Source organism: Danio rerio, chromosome 23 (genome assembly GCF_052040795.2).
Source record: "Danio rerio strain M-AB ecotype USA chromosome 23, GRCz13ab, whole genome shotgun sequence".
Classification (NCBI taxonomy): domain Eukaryota; kingdom Metazoa; phylum Chordata; class Actinopteri; order Cypriniformes; family Danionidae; genus Danio; species Danio rerio.
Genome location: NC_141043.1, coordinates 30,262,575 through 30,280,202, shown reverse-complemented (window position 1 = coordinate 30,280,202; position 17,628 = coordinate 30,262,575). Strand labels below are relative to the sequence as shown.

At 38.7% G+C, this 17,628-nt stretch overlaps 1 protein-coding gene across 2 annotated transcripts in view; it reads left to right on the top strand.

Moving 5' to 3' along the window:
* scn8aa (sodium channel, voltage gated, type VIII, alpha subunit a) overlaps positions 1 to 17,628 on the top strand; it is a 97,375-nt gene that overhangs the window by 76,204 nt on the left and 3,543 nt on the right. For both annotated transcript variants that reach the window (XM_087306159.1, NM_131628.1), the window contains 6 exon segments: positions 8,298 to 8,420; positions 16,359 to 16,643; positions 16,747 to 16,800; positions 16,887 to 17,024; positions 17,118 to 17,222; positions 17,311 to 17,581. In XM_087306159.1, coding sequence (XP_087162285.1) covers positions 8,298 to 8,420; positions 16,359 to 16,643; positions 16,747 to 16,800; positions 16,887 to 17,024; positions 17,118 to 17,222; positions 17,311 to 17,581 — 976 coding nt within the window.

The following is a 17,628-nucleotide window of genomic DNA, read 5'->3' as shown; positions in this document are numbered from 1 at the left end:
ATAAAGAATTAAATATAAAATGTACTTTAAGACGTTCAGTACATGTACAGTACATACAGCCTGATTCCTAAATCATAGATGATGCTGCGGCTTCCATTCCATCTCAGAAAGCTGAAATGTTGTACACTTGAAATTAGCAACACTTACAGTAACATAACTGGGCTTCTATCTTGCAATCTGATGCAGAAACTCCATATAATATCATTAGGCAAATATGAGCGCATATACTGCAAATACAGTAAGGCAAATGTTTTCGCTCCAGAAGAATAAAAAAAATAAGCCACACTTTATTTTGATGTTCTGTTTGTTGAATTTAAGTTACATTGCATCTACATGCCAACTAATACCCATTAGATTATAAGTAGACTGTTAGGTTGGGGTTAGTGTTAAAGTTAGGGGTAGTGTAAGTTGACATGTACCTGCAAAGTTTCTTATAGTCAGTTAAATGTCTGTTGAAGGAGCAGAATCAGCAGATATTAAGCAGACAGTCTGCTAATAATCAAATGGACCATCAAAATAAAGTGTTCTCTAAAAATATAAATATTTTATATTATTATTATTATTATTATTATTATTGTTTGGTTACTATTTGTTTAATTCTGTAACTTTCACATAGACCAGTGTTTCTCAACCATGTTCCTAGAGGACCACCAACACTGCATGTTTTGGATGTCTCCTTTAGCCTTTTAGTTTCTGCTAATGAGCTAATGATCTAAATCAGGTGTGTTTGGTTAAGGAGACATGGTGCCGAGCTGGTGGTCATCCAGGAACATGGTTGAGAAACACTGACATGAACCACATTATGAAGCTTGGCATTAGCTAATGCCCCTGGCACTGGCTTGCTTAGTTTAGGACTTGTGGAGCTGTGCATTGTTGGATTTGCTCTTCAGTTTTTGGGCTTTTAGCAGTGACATTTACATTATTACTCTGAACTGAACTAAACTGAATTTCAACTGGGAGAACTGGACTGAAGCGGTTTCATTGACTAAAACTTCATTAATGTTAAGCTGCTTTGACACAATCTACATTGTAAAAGTGCTATAGAAATAAAGATGAATTAAATTTCAAAAAGATTAATTTAATATGAACACATTTTCTTATACATATCTTGAATTTTTCATATTTTGCAATAGCTGTGTTCTAAAAGCATGTCAGACAAATTAAAGGATGTCAAAATTAAATAAATAAAAAATCTCAAGGCCTTTTAACGCATTCTTTTTAAATGACTCTCAAAGATATTGTGAAGAACTATCTCACATCTGACTTGGAATGGAACGCAGGATAATATACAGTTAGACTATCCAGTTATTGACTAAACCCTGATTTATATTTCTGCATTGAGTGATCGCTATACCCCATGACACAATGGTAGAATCTGCGTTCTATCTGTGCTGCACTGGCAAGAACACTTCCGAAACACTATTAGGCAATGGGGTTTCTATGATCCACTGTATTGAGTTTCTTTCCAGATATTTTGGATTTATGCCAGATTTGGATTCGGATTTAATGTTTGCAAAGCTACTGTAGAAGTAGCTCAAACTCGCACTCATTTATGAAAAAATAGGTGGGAACTGAATATTCAACAACTTTTTATGTAAAATAAATACATAACAAAAGAGTCCACCCCTTTGGGACTCGACACTTGTTGAACACTTACACCACCAGCCTCGCTCCACTCCCACAACTCTCAGCCCCACCCACACTCATCAACACTACCCTACTGTCAATCACAGATATTGTGATATACAATTCTACATAATTGCGACATAAAGTTTCATTTTTTATGGTGTGCGTCAGGGTAGGACAAATGCTACATCTGACCTTTTGTGTGAACTTCATGCAGAATTATAAACTGGCTTTAAAGGAACACTCCTTTTTTTGGGCATTTTACAACTCTCCAAGAGTTAAACAGTTGAGTTTTCTCATTTTTGAATCTACTCAGCTGGTCTCTGGATCTGTCAGAAGCACTTTCACTTTAGCGTAAATTATTGAATTGGATTAAACCTTTAGCATCTCACTCAAAAAGAGTTTTGACAGTTTTTCTGTTTAAAGCTGGACTCTTCTGTAGTTGATGAAATGAATAAATTATATTGATTTTTATATATTTAATTTCATTTTCAAAACCTCATCTAAACAACTGACTTTATTAAAATAAAAGAAAGTGTATAATGATTCAAATATATTTTCATGATTTGTATTTATTGTTCATGGCTCAAAATTGCGACCGTTTTGGTCACATATGTGCCCGAAGTCTTATCAATGCAACCTCAAAATATATTTGGGAGCATTTGTGCGAGTGCATAACATTGTTGCCATGCGACCAGTTTTCACTGCGAAATGTTTACCGCATGTGCGAATTCAGGAGAAATTCACGCAGAATGGATCTTTGCACTAAAAAGCGCCAAACATATCGCTCAGGAATAATTTCAAACCTTTGTCATGTCAACTTGCTGCAGTAAACAAATCCTGTAATGCTTGCCCAGTCTTCAAGCTCTCCATATTGACCCACTGCTCTAGAACAAAACGCAAATAGATTAGTTAATATCAGCTGTCATTGTATACTAAAACCGACGGAAAATGAATGGTTGCAAATTACCTAAACTCTTTATTTTAATCAAAACTTGAGATGCTAATAGGGTTGTCACGATACTGGTATTCGGTACCAATAGGTACTGAAATTTTAAAATTGTCCATTTCCTGGGAACATTTAAGCGCTGTTGAGTTTAAACACAGAGACAGGGATACTGGAGCATTTCAAAGTCACGTAGATCAGTTAGTTTGTCTATTAGCTGACAGAAGAGTTATCCGCTGATGAATCACAGCTTTAAAACGCCCCAGTGTCCCTGTATCTGTGGTTAAACTCAGTAAACCGCTGTGGATTTGGTGAATTGATGATCTTCATGGCCAATCACAGTCATTTTTGTTGAGCGTTAAACAGTGGCGTTGCGCAAAATGCGGAGGCCCCCCTGCAGGGATCACTGACGTGGCCCCCTGGTGAGGGAGAGAGGGGTTTAACGATCACAAATTGAGGAGCGGGGAAGGGAGGCGGGGTGGAGCGACAACGCGGGGAAGCCTTCACAAACTGAGGATCGATCACAAACTGAGGAGCGATCACAAACTTGGAGCGGCAAAGGGTGGCGTGGTGGAGCGACAACGCGGGGTAGCCTTTACAAACTGAGAAGCAATCACAAACTGAGGAGCGATCACAAACTGAGGAGCGATCACAAACTGAGGAGCAATCACAAACTGAGGAGCGATCACAATCTTGGAGCGGCAAAGGGGGGGCGGGGTGGAGCAACAACGCGGGGAAGCCTTCACAAACTGAGCAGCAATCACAAACCGAAAGCGGCGAGAGCGTCAAAGTAGCCAGAAGTCATTCATTTTCAATGAGAACCGGCGGCGAGGAACAGCACGGCGCGTCTTCTCTGGTGTGGGCATCGAGGAGAGTTGAAATCAAGTCAACTTTATGGTATGAGCTATGACGCGGTTCGGCGGCAAGCAATCAAAATGAAGTAGTCCACCGCTTGAGAGGAGTTCAGAGAACACAGACCTCTAAACTTTGGTTCCGACAACAGTTTTTCCCAAGAGTTTGATTATTGCGGTTGCCGGATTTCCAATTATTGAAAATCGCGACGACGCGGGGCCCCCTAATCACGCTACGCCACTGGCGTTAAACAACATGGCAAATCACCGGTATTTAAGAACATGCTCAACAGCACTTAAATGTTTGTGGGAAATGGACGTTTTCAAAATTTCTGTATCGATTGGTTTCGAATTCCAGTATTGTGATAACCCTAAATGCTAATAGTCTAATCCTATTCAAGGATTTATGCTAAGCTAAGCTAAAAGTGCTACCGCCAGAGCCGGAGATTGGCTGAATGAATTCAAAAAGGGAAAACTCAACTGTTAGGTGACTTGTAAAAAGAGCCTATTTCCAAAATCAGTGGAGTGCTCCTTTGAGGAATCAAGCCCACAGCTTAAAAATTACCCCTCAGACTTGTGAGTTTGCTCTGATTACAGTTCATACTCATCCTATGTCCATCAACCCCCCTACTTCTCAGCCCTAATTGCGGCTGATGGGAGCTATAGTCCTCTGTGACTATTCCCGGGGTGCTGGACTTACACTTGTGCTAGTTTGGAAGAACTCCATATCCCAAGATGGATCAAAAGTTCATTCCTCCCTCCCCCACTCACACCTGCTCTTCCCTTCCTTGAGGTAGTGCTGAGATGTGTTGATGTTGAGGACATGCAGCAGACGGTGAGTTGTCCTCCTGACTAGTCTGTTCCTCCACTGTTCTTTGCATTCATGGGTGTGATGCTCCAAGGGCTTTCACCAGGAGCCGGCATCATATCTAGCATGCGGTTTTGTGTTTATGTGTGTGTATATACTGCATATGTACCATTATTTCCTATGGTCTGTGTTACTATATATCTGTGCCATCAACCATACAGCTTATTATTTGACTATGCACACATTTTCTTTAATGCTAAGGGAGTGTGTGAGTTATAATTCATTTCAGAAGTACGTATTTTATTATAGTGCTTTATTCACTTTAAATTAATTTAATAAGCAAAATAAGCATCACTTAATGGTATGAGTGAGCGCAAAACATCTGCCATTTTTGATTATGTTTTGACTTTGTTCAATTTCAGTTGATTTTGCTTTTTATTTTGCTGTCTTCATTTGGTCACAGCCACACATCTCATTGACCTTGCCTTGCAGAGCGAGTGTGCTGGCAGATGAAGAGAGCTTACACTGAGGGGCCATCTCAGACGGCTCAGGGGGCCCCGGGGCCCTCCATAAAGGGGCGCTTGTGGGTTCCAACTGAGGCTAAAGGTGATAATTACCCCCAAAGATCACATGATCTGTAGATGAAGGAGAAAGCTTTATTACACATTATCATCAAAACAGGATTTTGTGAAACTTCAGGAAAAAAATGAAGAGATTTTTTTTTAATATGTCAATTTTAGTTAACGCAACATGAAATGCATAGTTTTTCCCCAAAGAATTGAACAGAAGATTTTTCTGTGCCAGACTGTTAATGTGTACTTGGTCCCCTTGTGGGTTATATCTATTGAAAACCACCAATAATTCTAGACTTGTGGTTTTTAAAATGTCAGCATGCATCAGTGAAGGAAAATAATACCATCAGCATTGAGAATAAAGCTTTCACCTTTAATAGAATCCCCTCTGTGAGTTGGTTAGCTTTCAGTGTTGTGGACTTTTGCTGTGTTTTTACCAAGTCTACGTCAGTGATTGGTTGGAGGTGTGCAGGTCTGTTTGTATACCTTTTCATTGGGGTGCTCAAGCCTGGTGTCCCAATGCCTTTTTTTTGTTCCTTAAAATCCGCTTGAACACCAAATTGCTGCAGATTTTTACATTCAGTAGAATGAAGTATTTCCAGCTGAATTTGAATATTGAGTGGGGGGCGGGTTTTATTTTTGCGCTCCGCTTCTCATTTTTTACTTGAACCAAACTAATGGTTGCTGATCATTGCTTCCCACAGGTTTGAAATATACACACCATTTACCCACATCACATAAATAAATAAATAGTTAACTATATGCGACAAACAAAACATATTTTCATTTTTAATAATAATTGTATTTATTATGACTCTGTTATACACTTTTTTTTTTCATTGGGTTAAAGTAAAAAGACGCAATAAAAATTAATACTTTTATGCTATTCAGAAGCCATGTGCACCCACTGACAGGTGAAATCTGCTTCTCTTTCTTTCAAGTTCAAAGCAAACTTGAATGCAAAAGCATTTTAGATATGATTATAAAATAGCATATGTAATATATTAAAATCATCAAATTAATAAAATAATCAACAATTAAGAAGTAAATGACAAAAAAGGTCATAGAAACAGACAATATCTCTAAAAATGATCATAATTGCAAAATTAAAACGAATAGATATTTTTAAATAAGGCAAATGCATTGATTAACCATTTCTAATGGTGTACAAATATTTTACAGCCAGTTTAGACCAGTCATTTCATCTTCTCTGAACATATAATGAAGTTTTTTTTGAGTCATTTAAATTAATGAATCTATTATTTACTTTTCTCTTGGTCTCACAGCTGTGCGTGTACTGTCAGCTGTGAAACCAGGAGGAAAGTAATCTTTAATTAAAAAGTAATGCAAAAACACATACCAGCTTTAGAAAGCAAAAGTTGAATTCCAGACATTTTAGGAGATTTAGGTGCTTTCACACTAGCACTTTTGGTCCTCACCCAGGTTCGTTTGACGTCAGAGTTCGGTACATTTAGCTAGTGTGGACGTTTTCTTCTAAACTCAGGTGCGCACCCGTGAACTGTACCTGAGTCTGCCTGAAAGGGGTGGTCTGGGGTACAGTTTACTTCTGGTATGAATGCAATCGTTTCAAATAACGTAATTGGACCGCCAACTGTACAACAAACTTGTGTTTTCGTAACGTTCATTCCTGTGTATGTTTTTTTGCGTATCACAAACTGTACCTTAGTGACAAGCGGGACTGAGCCAGGGCAAACAAAGTGATAATATCTGCTTGTCTCTTCCAAAAACAGCTTCTGCAGACATTGCGTGATGTTCTGAACGTTTATAATATTTTTGTGGCAGATAGACGCAAGTTGCTCTTTGTTTGTCCAAAACCAAAAGATTCGGTAAAAACAGAATGACGACAATGTGCGTACATCTTTCAATTTTGGTGCTTTGCTTTCATGGTCACCTAGCGACAGCGGTACACACAGCAGCAGCTCGATGACACAAGTGTAGCGCGGTTCAGAAGGAAAAAAGACAGTGTGAACATAAACCAACTGAGAAGGTGTCGAACTTGGGTACTGTCCAGGCAATTGAACCAAGTGTGAAAGCATCCTTAGAAACCCAGGCCGGTTGATTTTTTTAAGTCCGAAAAATGCGCATCTCTGTGGGTCTGCAGAGCTTGTGAAGCTGTCTGCATGAGTGTTGACAGGTCTCATGGGCACAGAACAAAATGGGTAAACGAGAGAGGTTTTTCTACTACTTAATCGGTCGCGGATGTTTGGTTATGTTGAGCGGATGCAAAAAGTGTAAAAGGTGTGTATTTAATAGTATAATAATAGTAAAAAAAAAAGTGTCACTAAATATACTTGGGCGGTCGTTAATATACCAGGGCGGTCTATGTGTGGGAAACACTGGAGAGGCGTGAATAAGCATATCTCACCTACAGTAAGTCATCAAGGGCTGCCAACCCTAAGTGGAGGCAAATGCGTAGATTTTGATTGCCAAAAATCTTTCTGTGGATTCACCTTAAAACTAACAATGTGTGGTAGCAAAATAAATATTGTAATCGCTGTTACAAATTACAAGTCTTTTTCGACATCCCTGTTTTACACCAATACCTTACATCGACTCCTTTGACGGTTGTATTATAATCAATACAGTTCTCTAGAGAGCCATTTTGACCAATATGACCTTTGCGCTTATGTTAGCCTTCTGCTTTCATCAAGCATGGAGGGCGTTTACCTTTCTGCAGAAAATGGCATTTTGAGATTAACCAAGGCTTGGGTTCCCACAAAGTGATTTTTGTCCTTTTAGTGCTGTCTAATGTCCATTTACTATCTGCCCTGATTTCCCCCTCCGCTGTCACATTACTGTGTCAATGTGATGCTCTTTAAACTGTAAAATCAATGTGAATTGCAACTTGGCATACATGTACATGTTTACCTGTATTCTTTCTCACAGGTTCCATTAGTTTGTCTGTCTTAAATTAAATGGGATTTAATGCCTCAGCCAAGAGCGACACGGAGAGACAATGTTAGAAGGGCAAGGGTAAGGTTCTTGCAGTATGTTGGGTTGTTTGTTTTTAATGCATCTGCAGGGTTCACTACTATGTTCTCAAACCCCACGTCCCCTAACGTACTTCATCCGCCATGAGTTTTGCGCTTCTCTGTCTTCTTTTGTTGGAGTCTTATGCTTCTCTCTCTCTTTCTGTCTCTCTCTTTCAACCACAGTTTCTCCACAGGTGTTAGGAAGCTCACAAGGGTTGGTGACCTCCCAAAACTAACTTGAGTACAAAACCCTGGGTTTATCCTCTGCCTCTAAACCCCTATCTATACCTGTAACCAATACTAAACATGAGTCTTTCTCTCTCTCTTCTCCTTGGGGATATATACATGTATAAATGCGGTGTTATATATGTATATACCCATCCAAACTGTTGTAATGTGTGTAAATCAACGTTCCAGCAGCTCTAGAGGCCAACTCTTCCCTCAAGAGCTTTCTCCCATCTAACAGTATGGATCCTTTTTTGCTTCTCTGTTTCTGTGTAGGTGTCTATAGTCAGCCTTATAGCTAATGCGCTGGGCTACTCCGATCTAGGGCCCATTAAATCACTCAGGACACTAAGGGCCCTGAGACCCCTCAGAGCATTGTCACGTTTTGAAGGGATGAGGGTAAGATACAAAGCTATAGAGCTGATCTCTCTGCATGCCCATTCAGCAGTTACAGCATGCTAGAACTGATCGAGAAAAAAAAACACGAACGACAAGGACCACCAAAACCATACCGGGGGATTTTAATTTTTTTTTAAGACAGCCGCCAATGAAAAGGACTCTCCCTTTTCATGCACACCTCTTCTGTACCACATTAATGATCCAGTCATGACGCAGCTGAGATAAAAAGATGTGAAAAGCACCTCTGTTCCCTGATTTACCTGAAATCGGGTGTACGATTGACTACTAGTTTAGCTAAGCTGTTGTCAAATTTATCAAAGCTGCCTCATTACAAGTAATGTCAATTGGCCCTTGCTAAAAAAAAAAAAAAACAGCATGGAAAATGATTGACAAATCCAAACACAACGCCATTCAAATTCCTTTTCATTTCACACAGCATTTGATCTGCAATTGGCTGTTCATTTGGCCTGACTCTCAACTTCTGCTTTTGATGGAGAGCCCCCTTCCTTCCATTTCTCCTCTGTTACACTGACCCTGTCTCTCAGAGAACAACCAGCAGCACGCCATTACACCAGCACTACAGTAGACTAGATACTAGCCCTATATGCTGATGAAACATCAGAGCACATTTAATATTATTGACCCTTTGCTAAGCTACACTTTGCTTGATGTTTGCATGACTGTCAATAAAGCATGCTGATGAACTGTAAAGAAAATTAAGTAGTAATAAATGGAATGGAATTAAGTATCGTATAGGAATAATATTTAATCTGCCATCTTTCTGTGAAGAAATTCAAAATCTCAAATGTTGTCTTTGAATATTTGTATTCACCGAAGGCTCTGTTTTTACCTGGTATTAAAGTTTATCTTCAGTGATCTGTTCATAAGTGGTCACCCAAGACGCATCCACCTGGTATTAACAATGATGCATCTCTTGTGATCACTTCAGATTTCTTTCTAATACCAGATGTAAACAGGAATAGGGAGATGTAAAAGAATCCTAAACAGTGCGGTTTAATTCAGTAATTTCTGTTAAATTTTAATTTTCAACTATTCAAATAGAGGTTAATCCTTGACTTTATTATAAATAAAGCCAACCCTTACATGACATATTGTATGACAAAAAATGTGAAGGCATGATTGGTCAGAGACGTTTTAAGGTTAGCATGATTTTACCAAGTAGAACATGAACCTGGAACAACATTCAACCAATATACATTTACAGTTGGATGTCAAGTTTAGGCTTAAACAATAGTTTTGGCCATTTACTACCTATAATATTTGGGGGGTAGGTGATAGTTATAAGGGATACGGTTAGGGTCAAGACAAAGTTCCTGAATGGGAATGTTGTTCCAAGATCAACCAAAGATGTTGTCCCTAGAACTAATGTCATACTTGGAAAAATCATTGCATTGCGTTTTAAGGTGGAGCTTAGCAAAGGGCAAGATTGTCAAGATGAAAAAAATGTGCTATTTCCTATTAGCCAAAGAGTAAGAATGCTGAGAAGAACTTCTGAGTGACAGTTTTCTAGTATTGATAATCATTTGTCGACGCTGAATGTTGGATTTCATACAGGTCATTATTAGTCATCATCCTAGCAAATTTGGCAAAGATAGGCTCCCCTTAACCCTTTGATGGTTGTGAACAGTTGCACCTGGTTGTTGTCACTTCAGTCTTTCTTTTCTTACCTGTGGACTGGTTGCCCTGAGCTTCTGTATCCTCTGAACCCCTTCTCACCTCCTCCCTGCCCCTCATCTGCAGCACCGTGCAGCATCTTCCCTCCCTTCCCTTCATTTCACACTGTTCACTTCAGCCCATTCGGCCCCGCGCTGCCCGGCCTGGAGCAGTGTTGAGGAGCCGAGCCGCTGGAGGCTCACTTCGCCCCTCTTTGCTTGTCTAGGATCTGCACATGGGACTGTAGAAAGGAGGGAGATATTTGCTAAGCTTCTGTATCTCTCTGTATTTTCCAGCATGGATTACCATTGCCTTTAGCAGTGCAGAGTGGAGGATTCTTTTAGATTTGATTAATTAGGACATAATAGTCAGTGGTTAAGTAGTATCTTGCAGAACTGTGGAACAAACAGCAAGCAAGAGGTTTGTGTTAGCTGTTACTTTCAAATGGAACGAAGCATAAAGGAATCAGTAAAGAGATTCTGTGATCTCAAACTGCTGTGATGACTAAAGGTATGCTTGAACCCAAAAATGACAGACAAGGTGTCTAGTTGTCAAAATGAAAGCAGTATTTGATGTTTGCTTTTATTTAGAAGTCCACTAACAGGGCTCTAGACTGCAGTTGAAATGGTTGCTACATACTTTCAAATAATCCTTTTCAGCAAGCTTTCATCACTATTGGTGACAGTCAGATATTAGGGTTGGGTGATGTCAACCAATTTGTCATTGTACGATAGAGGTGTGAACCTATACTGGTCTCACGGTTCGGTTCTATTACGATTATCATGCCTTCGATTCTGTTTAATTCGATATCTCGGTGCATCACGGTGCATTGGCGATTCTTTCCATATACAGTGTTATATTTTAGGGGGGAGGCTATAACAAGCTGTCTGTATAAACACACAGAGACACAGCACCACACTGTCTCTCATTTACAAACATACACAAACATAGACAGCACCAAACAAACAAACAAACACACACACACACACACACACACACACTAAAGCCCTCGCAACAGGCAGAGCTTGCGCTGAGCGGAGCAGAAAAAAAGAAAAAAGAAAAAAAGAAGCACTTTTCCGACTGTCCCTTACTGAAAGCTCCTCTCAGCGCGAGCTCTCCTGGCTAAACACATATTGCGAGGGCTTAAACGGAGCATTGCTCGTAATGTTGAGCGAAAAAAAGAAAGACAGCTGTGAAACATAACCAGCTTTGTCTTTTTGTAAGAAACACACTTTAGATCTTTTTAGGGTAAGAGGTTTTAGAGTTATTGCCGTCTATAACTGAATGTGTGTCAGCAATATCGAAAACAAAACCAACTGATCCGCGCTCATTTCTGGCGCCCCCCTGGATATACAGCGCCCGTAGCATTTGCGTATGGTGCCTATGCCACGGGCCAGCCCTGAGTTGGCTGTGTTGTAAATACTCACGCTCAAAAAATGACGTCAGTACATAATAACCGGTTATGATTATTACTGAACCGATACCGAATTGTCTGCGTCTGCATCTCGGTGCACCGAAGAAACAATTAATTTTGACACCCCTATCGTGCGATGTCCAATGTGAAACAGCGCGATGGACGATGGCATCGTCGTCATATGTGGAGATAAATTAATTATTTATGAATAAATGCAGCCAAATGCTTCAACTACCTGACCCGCATGGTCTTTGTTTTACCCATAACCTAGTCATAAATAAATAAAGATAAGTTACACACCAATTACCACCTGTCAATCACTTTTTCCGAGTGGCATGAATAGGCAAATTAATCTGTGTTGTTATAATGGCGTCGACAAAGTATCTGAGGTTTTCATTAAAATTACTAAGTACAAGCCTGAAAGCGAAAGATTAAAGCAGTGTACTGATGCTGTGACATGTTACCTGATAGATTTGTAAGACAGAAGAGTCGTTAGATAGAGATAACATTAATTGAATATAAAGTTTAACAGCCATAGTGAGACGCGATCCAGGCAGCGATACATCCTTGATAAACTGTGTGACCTGCAATGCTCTCTGGGGTTTTTTGCTTAAAGCACATACTGACTGCTGGAGCTCAGACGCACGCGTACACTACAGTGCATGATAGAGTGTGTTTGTGTGTGCGTGTGGTCACCAGATGTGTGTTTTCAGCGGTATAGTGTGAAAAGAGGGCTTTTCAGAAATGCTAGATGAAACACCAGTGTGGATGTAAATCGTTTTCGTTCAAAATACCATTTTGAAACTAAGATGCATTAGTGTGAACGGGTGTAATTTTTGCGGCTGTGACGTGGGCAAGGCAGAGAACTGCACTGCTGGCTCAGCATCGTGATGTCTATCGGAGATGAACAATGGCATTGTCTATCGACCCAACCCTATCAGATATTGTATTTTTAGTCTTTTCTCAAAAGACTCCGGTGAACTTTCTTTTTACCTAAAGATTGTGTTTACCCAAAGAAGAGATTTGAAACAGACTCGGTCAGTCAGTAAATCATCTGAGTTCTGTTGCTAAACCATAAGTGATTTTTAATCTACTTTGAAAAGAACTACAGTAGGTAACATTTTGCATATTTTGCGATATATTTTATCATCATTGGTTAGCCTAGTCATAAATCATTAGCCTTTTACATTTAGTATTTTAAGAGCCAATGGCTTTCTAGTCATTTTGACTTTATTCTAGAGCCCTGTTACCATATTTTATATTTCAGCATTTAGTAATTATTTTGCTTTTTTTCTTCTGTTATATTCCTTTAATATCTTAATTTATTGTATTTAGATTAGACTGTCATTTTTGGGTGAATCAAAATGTTTCCATAGATTTGCTCTGTTCATGTATCTATAATTGGATTCATGAGGGTCTCAATTTGATGCAACCTGTAGTAACAAATAAGCCAAAGAGAGAACGATGAGTTCTTACTTTAGTAAATAATCAGTTTCAATGTTCATCAACTGATATGCTGTTTTGTTTGAAATCAGCAAAAAAGAAAAAAGAAAAAGTTCAAAATGAATAAATGACTTGATTAGGAGACACAACATTGGAGAGATTAAACCAGCTTAGACTGGTCTATTTGTAACTTAGCATATTCTCTGGCCATATACAACAACCCAGTACAGGAAATCATTCTCGTTCAGTGTATGATTAAATAGATAGATACGATTTTTTGCCTTATTCAGTTGTTCTCACCTTGTTTTTTGTATCAATAAACATTTATCAAAGGGTTAGAAAACTTTAAACTAACTGAAATCTCTCCACACTGTTGCCTCTCCTGTCCATTTATTTATTGATTTTAACGGTTCTTGAGATTGCACAAAGATGTCATGTAACACGCATGTCCTGTTCAATTGCCAATGCACATTATGCACTTTTGAAAGCCATTTTCCCTCACTTTAATATCTGTGTCGATTCTCACAAAGATATTCTATGTCTATGTGACATTTGAACATGTAGTCTCTATTGAAAGATGGACAGTGATTCTCCTGACAAGTGCTTTTTCCTTGGGGTATTTTTCTTAAATATTAGGCACACCAAATTCTTACCTAGTCAGTCATTATTACCCATAATTGTCATTTTGAATACAAACAAATCAGCTCTTAAAAGCATAATCTAATGTTAGTCTAGTCCCCTGTGCTTGCTGAGAGAATCCTGCCATCCTCTGTGCCTCTCTGTGTGTTTATGGGGGAATATGGCTCCACTTTTCAGTATGTGAGAGATCTGCATGCTCAGCTGCCTGCCTGAGAGCTGCGGCTCGGCTGCCTAACACAGTTAGTGAGCGTCTCCTGGCACGCTCTGCTCATCGCTAATCACTTATGGACAATGTCCTGACTGGGACGGTGGGGGAGGGGAGGGACGTGGAGGCAAATGGGGTGCAGGGGGGGGGGTTGATGTAAAATGTTTTATATTACTCAAGCTTTTCATGGCTATGTTAAAGTAGTTGGGGGGTGGGCTGTAGTTTTAAGTATGCAAATGTTTGCTTTGGGGATTGTAGAAGTCATTGTGTGAGTCTGTGTGGCATATTTGTATGGAAGGCGTTCATTTTTATGAATCAGTTTTATTTAGGTATGTGGTCCAGGATGTCCCCAGCACTGCACATTTTAAGGGTGTGTTCACACGTGTCACACTTGGTTCAGTTGGTGCTAAATATTATTATTTAATATTATTTGTTTATTTTTTGTGGTTAAAAAAGGTTAAGTATTTAAAAAGTAGGTTAAGTATTTAATAAGTGTGAACGCTGTTATCCAAACCTTAGTGAACAAACAAGCAGACAAGAACCACTGTAAACATGAGCCTTTAGTTCACTTCCAAGGAAACTGGTGAGTTTTCACTGGAATATGAACAACACAAACAAAACCTAACTGAACAAAAAAAGTGGTTATAAAAAGGAAAAGAATACTTGAGCTTATTTTTTTTTATCTTGTGTGTTGGAAATACACCTTCTTGTGGCTGATTTTCAATTGTGTGAAGAATGGAGGAATTTATTGTACTGTACCATCATGTACACTGACATGGATAAGTTCTAATACAGTAAGTCATATTAATCAGCAAAGCCATTTTTTTTATCTCATGTTGAGTCTTAAATGGATTTTTTTAGACCAAATGTATCTTATTTAATATTATTTGTAACTTTTAGTTTGGACCAAAAAACCAGGGCAACAGAACTACAAGTGTGAACACACCCCAAGTACATTATACTCATAAAACAGTAGGTTAAACCATATGATCTGCTGTTTCTGCAGAGATTCTGAATTTTGTTTGCAGTGGTCATTATAGTGGCAATAGTGAAAGTAGCAGGTCAAGACTATTTCCGTACTGCACACATACAGTTCATATTTTTGACTGTTACGCAACGTAGTACAGTCTAGTTCTTTATCTAATTCAGTAGGTAATTTTAGATGCTGTCCACATTGTACAGTGCTGGGGTAGTTTGGACCAGTGTATAGAACAATCTAATTAGATAAAAAAAATAATAAAATAAACTTATTAAAATAAAAAGAGGGGGGAGTTAAAGATTATATGGTTAATTGAAATTATTATATGCAAGGAGTAGCATTTGCTGTAGGCCACCAAAGAAAACAGTAATTTAAAGCTATTCGTGTTGAGAGCATGTCTAGTTAAGTCCTCTTCCCAAAACACATATTAATGAAGGGAAATAAGTTTACAAATCCAACAAAATTATTTGCAAGACTTAAAGTCTGCAACGTCTGATTATGAAAAAGTCCTAATTTTGCTTATGGATTCATATTTAGAAATAAACTGGCATACAGTATCAACAAGCTGTATGTTTGCTAAACATAAGCATATGATCAGCAAGCTGTCACCCATTAAACTGCAGTTTTGAGATAAAGCCTTTAAAGAGACAATTCACCTAAACTTGACATTTCTACTATCATTTATTCACCCTTGAGATTTTGGTTTTGGCAGTTTTGGTAAACACAAAAGAAGATATTTTGAAGGATGTTGAAAACCTATAACCATTTACAGTATTTGTTGTTCCTACTATGGATGTCAATGGTTACAAGTAACCAGTGTGAAAATACAGTAACTGGTTTGGAACAAGTCAAGGGTGAGTAAATGATGGCAAAATTGTCATTTTTGCATGAACTATACCTTTAATATTAAATAATTTAAAGGTTTGCCTTCCAGTTTGCAAGTTAAAGAGAATAGTATTCTAGTTTTGTTTAAAAAAATATTGCTTTATGTTAAACACTAGTTTTGATTATATCAGACTAATCAGACAAAAGTGTATGTGCAAAAATTGGAATATAAATGAATAATATTTGACCATAAAGGACAATAATGCCCGTCAGCAGCTTTATATAAAGCAAGTTGACCTTTTTTAATACTTAAAAAAAATACCTTGGGTTTGAATTAGGAAATGCAACCTTTATGGTTTGCTAATTCGGGCCTAAACAAATTGCAAATAAAATAAAAAGTCAAAATGTGAGACTTTAAATATTAGCACTAGTCCGTGGCCTGAAGCTGCCGGCAATGTGGGAAATTAGCAAAAAGTCAATCTGAATGATAGAAACAAACCAGGAAACATGTTTAACGTTAAGACATTCGCTTCAAGCAGTTTTCTTGGGTGGCCATCTGATTGGAGTTTGAATAAGATATAGTCCAATTTTTATTCATGATTGACCACATGAGAAGTGCACGCAGTTTCAGTCTTTATTTGTTGTGCCATGCAAATATGCAGCCATGAGTGTGCGAGCGTTCGGATGTGTTTTTCTGTGTCTGGGGGCAATTTCCAGTCTCTTACACTGTATCACCCTGTCTGTCCTACTCTGCTCTAGGTGGTAGTCAACGCCTTGGTGGGTGCCATCCCCTCCATTATGAATGTGTTGCTGGTTTGCCTCATCTTTTGGCTGATTTTCAGTATCATGGGTGTCAATATGTTTGCGGGAAAGTACTACTACTGCTACAACGAAACTGAAAAGGCATACTTTGAGCTAGATGTGGTCAACAACAAATCTGAGTGCTTTGCGTTAATTGAGCAAAACTACACTGAGGTGCGTTGGAAGAACGTCAAAATCAACTTTGACAACGTGGGTGCTGGTTACCTGGCTCTTCTGCAAGTGGTAAGACTGTCTCACAATTTTAGTTCCTATAAAGTTGGTATACTGGCTACAGAAAAAGCTTTGTGTTGAACAGCTAAATTAACATACTGATTTTCCCTATTAGGCAACCTTTAAAGGATGGATGGACATCATGTATGCAGCAGTTGACTCACGAAGGGTAATTTGTTTGTAGAGTTTTAAATGCCAATGAGTCGTGAGTAAGTGAGTTCCAAGCACCCATTTCAAATTTCATTCTCTTCTCAGGTGGAAGACCAGCCGAAGTATGAGGACAATATCTACATGTATATCTATTTTGTCATCTTCATTATATTTGGCTCTTTCTTCACCCTCAATCTCTTCATTGGTGTGATTATTGATAACTTCAACCAGCAGAAGAAAAAGATAAGTCTTCACTTTTTGCCTTCACTTTGCATTCTGTATAATTTTCACAGTCTCTTTTACTAGATTGTAACCAAATATTGTTTATGGCTATACTTTGGAGGTCAGGATATCTTCATGACTGAGGAACAGAAAAAGTACTACAATGCAATGAAAAAGCTTGGCTCAAAGAAACCTCAGAAGCCCATACCCAGACCCCAGGTGTGTACAGCACAGTTGAAAAGTGATTCTTTTCTCATTAAATTGACTTGAGTGGAGTTATAATATGTGATCTTTTTCTCTTGTTTAGAACAAGCTCCAGGGTATGGTGTTTGACTTTGTGACACAGCAGGTCTTTGATATTTCCATCATGATCCTCATCTGTTTGAACATGGTCACCATGATGGTTGAGACAGATGATCAATCACAGGAGACGGAAAACATTCTGTACTGGATCAACTTCATCTTTATTGTGGCCTTCACTTCAGAGTTTGTCCTGAAGCTCTTTGCGCTGCGTCATTATTACTTCACCAATGGCTGGAACATCTTTGACTGCGTTGTGGTCATTCTCTCTATCGTTGGTAGGTGAACATAGTTTCTTAACCTTCTTCATTTTGGCTTTGAAACG